The sequence below is a fragment of the Phyllobates terribilis genome, unplaced genomic scaffold, assembly GCF_046119375.1.
Source record: "Phyllobates terribilis strain yellow unplaced genomic scaffold, ASM4611937v1 Scaffold_3__8_contigs__length_932513732, whole genome shotgun sequence".
NCBI classification, from domain to species: Eukaryota; Metazoa; Chordata; class Amphibia; order Anura; family Dendrobatidae; genus Phyllobates; species Phyllobates terribilis.
The window spans coordinates 646,824,084-646,828,813 of NW_027362763.1; the positions used below are offsets into that span (position 1 = coordinate 646,824,084).

The 4,730-nt window shown below is 51.2% G+C and overlaps 1 protein-coding gene across 1 annotated transcript; it reads right to left on the bottom strand.

Annotated features, from left to right (window-relative positions):
- Nucleotides 1-2,763: 2,763 nt before the first annotated feature.
- Nucleotides 2,764-4,360, bottom strand: DNPH1 (2'-deoxynucleoside 5'-phosphate N-hydrolase 1). The gene is made up of 3 exons (XM_073673277.1): nucleotides 4,167-4,360; nucleotides 3,159-3,341; nucleotides 2,764-2,928 (listed from the first exon to the last, which is right to left on the bottom strand). The coding sequence occupies exons 1-3, from the start codon at nucleotides 4,339-4,341 to the stop codon at nucleotides 2,807-2,809; spliced, it is 480 nt and encodes a 159-aa protein (XP_073529378.1). The 5' UTR covers nucleotides 4,342-4,360; the 3' UTR covers nucleotides 2,764-2,806.
- Nucleotides 4,361-4,730: the final 370 nt, after the last annotated feature.

Genomic DNA, 4,730 nt, shown 5'->3' on the forward strand with positions numbered 1-4,730 from the left:
TATTTTTTTGCATTGAACTATATCGGGTCTTAATTATTTTTTAATCATGCTAGCAATATTTTATTCCCGACGCTTATATACATTGATGGATACTCACATTTATGCCTTTTTATTGATTGTACTTTTCTGCCTTAATGGCCGCCTTGTTTTGGCGCCAGTTTTTTTCACATTTTTGGTATATATATATATATATATATATTATATATATATATATATATATATATATATATATATATATAATATATATCTCCACTCCTTGCTATACCTGACACAAGCCATGCCCTGATGAAGTGGACAGGACGTCCATGAAACGCGTCAGCATGAGGATCACACAGCCTTACACGGAGAGCGGTGACCATTACCTCTGGCTGAGACCGAAGCCGCGGTCACAACGTACATCACTCACACCACTCCAGTGCAGAAACAACAACGGAGTGGTGCTCTACAGGACTAAGAAAACTGCAGGAAAGTTCTTACCGACAACCCAATTTCTTATAGCAACACCAGTGCCGGGTTGGGGACTTCATTCTGGGTGCAGCAGGGCACGCTCCTGCACGGCACAAGGGGCGTCATTTCACAGAGAACCCAGAAGTTTCTCATCCTAAGGCCGCAGTCACATTAGCATATAGCATCCGATTCCCTGCTGTGAGCGAGAGCCGAGCGTCCAGCTACTGTCCTCCAATTCGCTCTCTCATGAGGTGAGGGCGGAGGAGACGTAGAAAGTAATTTCTTCATCTCTTCCATTGCCTGCATCCGCAGTAATTGCACTGCACTTTGATGACATCTGAGTGCAGTCCGATGTTTAACATACACCCATATACTTGTATGGATGCGTGCCATCCAATAAATGCTGCCAATCGCAGCAGGCCGACTCAGCATGAGAAAGTAGACGCTAGTCGGCACAGCTGCGTAATTATAACACGAGCCCTGACCGACGAGAGCAGCGCGCGCGGCTTTCTTCCAGGGATTTACATTGGTCGGTGGCTTCTCTGTGGTCTGTTGTGCTCAGGAATTAATGTGGAGCCCAACAGAAATGAACTGATCCACTACATGAAGAAGCGGGAGAGTGCTGCTCGGCCCCTTCATTCGCAGCCGCGCGGCCCCTTCATTCGCAGTCACTGACTTCTATGCTGGCCGTGCGCTCTGCTCAGTGATTTCTACACAAACTGACAGTCGTGTAGACTGACGAAAACCTCACCGCATCCACTACTTGGGTCAAACTCGGTTGCCATTAGTGTTGAGCGAGTATGTTCTGTCCGAGTATGCTCGGGCCGAGCTCTGAGTATTTACAGCTGCTCGGTGATATGGTTGAATAGCTCCCGTGTGCATGATTTGCAACTGTTTGACAGCTTTGATACATGTGAGGAATGCCTGTTTCTTATACATTCCTCACATGTAATAAAGCTGTCAAAACAGTTGCAAATCATGGGGAGTGATTCAACCATATCACCGAGCAGCTATAAATACTTGGAGCTCGACCGAAAGGGTTAACAGAACATACTCGCTCAACACTAGTTGCCCTCTGTGCACGATGCGGACATGCACACGGAGCCAATCAGGTCTACAATTGTGCTTATGATGGGCTTGATGTGGCCAACTGAGCCCGGCCTAAGCAACATGACAACCCTCAGTCAGCTTCTCCATCATCTCTTCTTGTATCATCTCAGTGAGGCGCAAAAATGAAAATAATGAGGTGGAAAAGGGCTGAGATCAGCAAAAACAGAAGATCTGGAATACGTCTCACCTAGAGAAGCCCTGCGGAAATCGCCACGATGCAGAGACCGCCACGATGCAGAGACCGCCAAGATGCAGAAACCGCCACGATGCAGAAACCGCCACGATGCAGAGACCGCCACGATGCAGAAACCGCCACGATGCAGAAACCGCCACGATGCAGAAACCGCCACGATGCAGAAAAAGCAACGAAACCGCCATGATGCAGAAATCGCCAAGATGCGGAAACCGCCACGATGCAGAAATCACCAAGATGCAGAAACTCGGTGTCAATCCTGATGTGGACGGGAAATGCGGAGCTGCCCTCTCCCACAAGGTGGACAGATGCAGTTATACCGTGCAGCCAGGACTCCTTCAGTCTTTGCGATATTTAGGCCACGTTCACAATTTTACACAAATCTTTGTGAATGATGATCAGGAGTGGAGCAATTAGATGAAAATTGGAATAAATCTCGTCACCGCTTCTACATTTATCACCCACTCCTGGGTTTTGTTTTACAACTGCTGATTGTTTGCACATGGCCCTCTAGTGGTAGTCAGGGAAATCGCCGTCCGGCTGACCCTGTACGCTGGAAACCCCTCCGCTAACGTGAAGCGGCAATGGTTGAGGTTCGGGCATTAGAAGGTCTCTCGGGCCCACTGGAGATATGTGCTCAAGGAATAAAGCTGGCAGGCCGGGAGGCTGAATATATACGGCCCAGAACCGAGAAAGCCTCCATAGACAGCGGCTTCCAAAGCCTATGAGTGCCTGAGCCCAGACTCAGCGGATCGGACACTTTCTGGGAAGAGCTCAGCGCTGCTCCGTGAACACGGGGAATAGGCAATTATGGCTTCACACGATGACAAAACGCTCCGGCTGCAGAGATCAGCAGCCGGGTCCATTCTGTAATTGTGTCTGTACAAACTCATCACGGCAGCAGTACAATCGTATGTACAGTGTTCAGCTTCATCCAATATCTTGTGCCATCCAGCAGGGGGCGTCTCCACACCGCTGTAAATATCCACATCACACACTAAGACACGGCTCGCTGTCATTACAAAGAGTTTATTGCACTAATCAGTAATGGCGACATCACAATGAGGGGAAAGTGACGCTAAAATATTCATGCAGAATTCCCTCCACGTCCTGCGGCTCGTAATCTCTGACCTGTACTGAGCGTCCATTATCAGCCCCTCGAATCATGGCCGAAAGCACTGAAAGGAAAACGAGAAACGTTATGCAACAGAGTCAGATGGGAGAGAGGGGCCGGGGAGGCGGGCCGGGCCTCAGCCGTCAGCCCGGGGAGGCGGGCCGGGCCTCAGCCGTCAGCCTGGGGAGGCGGGCCGGGCCTCAGCCGTCAGCCCGGGGAGGCGGGCCGGGCCTCAGCGTGGGATAATTTGCACTCCGGAGTTACTGACTAAAGGTGAATTGAGTGAGGCCTCACCTCGACCACTAGACACTCGGAAAAGGCACAAAATCTTTTTGTTCATGGCCACTGCTCGACCCAACTCATATCCAACTCCCAGCGATGGTTGTGTCACCTCTGCCACCACCACATCCGCCTGCCGCAGCCAGGACACGTCTCTGTCATGAATGAATTGGTCTCCCTCCTCCAGAGCGTCCTCACCTACAGATAATAACAACCGTCCGTCACACAGGAAAAGCCTCATCACATCCCAGCAGAAAGGACGATGCTCCAAGATAGAAGGGATGTGTGCAGATACGGGGAGACCCGTCTGTATACTGAGGTCACCAATATATACACATCACCCTGATCTATGTACACCCCACCTTCTACATACAACTACTATAAATACATATACAGAGCGTCCTGTACACACCCCAGTATACATATACATTATATATATACACACACACACCCCTATCCTGCACAGTGAGGTCACAGTTACATATACATCATAGCTCGCTATAAGTATGTACACCCTCTGTATACATGTATTTCTACATCCACCCCGCCCTGTACACCGAGGAGCAGGAGGGTCCTGGAGATCACCGGGCAGAGACCTCACCCCCCCTGGCCTCTCCGGCCGCTGTCACTGAGTCATTAATGGGGTCGGTATGTGATGGGTGGGCGAGCGACACCGCGGAGCAGCTGTTACCGGTGGCAGCAGGAAGTTCACAGCCGCTCCGTGGGGTCTACAGGCGCCGGTGCCGAGTGCAGCCCCTGTCCGGCCCGGTCCATCAGCAGAAGGGCTGGAGCTGCAGTCCTGACTAGAGCTGATGGTGCTGAGGGTCGGGGTGTACTTACTTATCACACACATACATATGTGCGGAGCACTGTATATACACACGTCCCTGCTCACACAGTGTATATATATATATATATACACACACACCCCACTCCCTGTCCCACACTAATATTCCCCGGGGATCTGAACAGGAAGTGTCCGCAGTCCCGGCGCCGCCATTTTCTTGGCTCCCGGCTATGTACCGGCTTCAGAGATGTCCGGGCGGCCGATGTGCTCTGTCAGCACCGTCCCGTGACGCCGCAGCAGCCGGATGATCTCCGCGTACACCGCCCGGTCCTCTCTGCCGCCTCGGATGCTCCCGCAGAAATACAGCGACAGCGCCGCCATGTTGTGCCAGTCACGTGATAGGAGGGGCATGCAGAGCGCAAGTCACATGACAGGGCGGGGCCAGGGCGCCCTCCGGAGATTGGTGGCTGAAAGAAGGCGGGAAAATAAAAATACTGATCGTCTGCAGTAAAGAAGAGAAGATACTGAGGAGACAGAGAAGAGACACTGAGGAGAGGAGACAGAGAAGAGACACTGAGGAGAGGAGACAGAGAAGACACACTGAGGAGAGGAGACAGAGAAGAGACACTGAGGAGAGGAGACAGAGAAGACACACTGAGGAGAGGAGACAGAGAAGAGACACTGAGGAGAGGAGACAGAGAAGAGACACTGAGGAGAGGAGACAGAGAAGAGACACTGAGGAGAGGAGACAGAGAAGAGACAATGAGGAGACAGAGAAGAGACAATGAGGAGACAGAGAA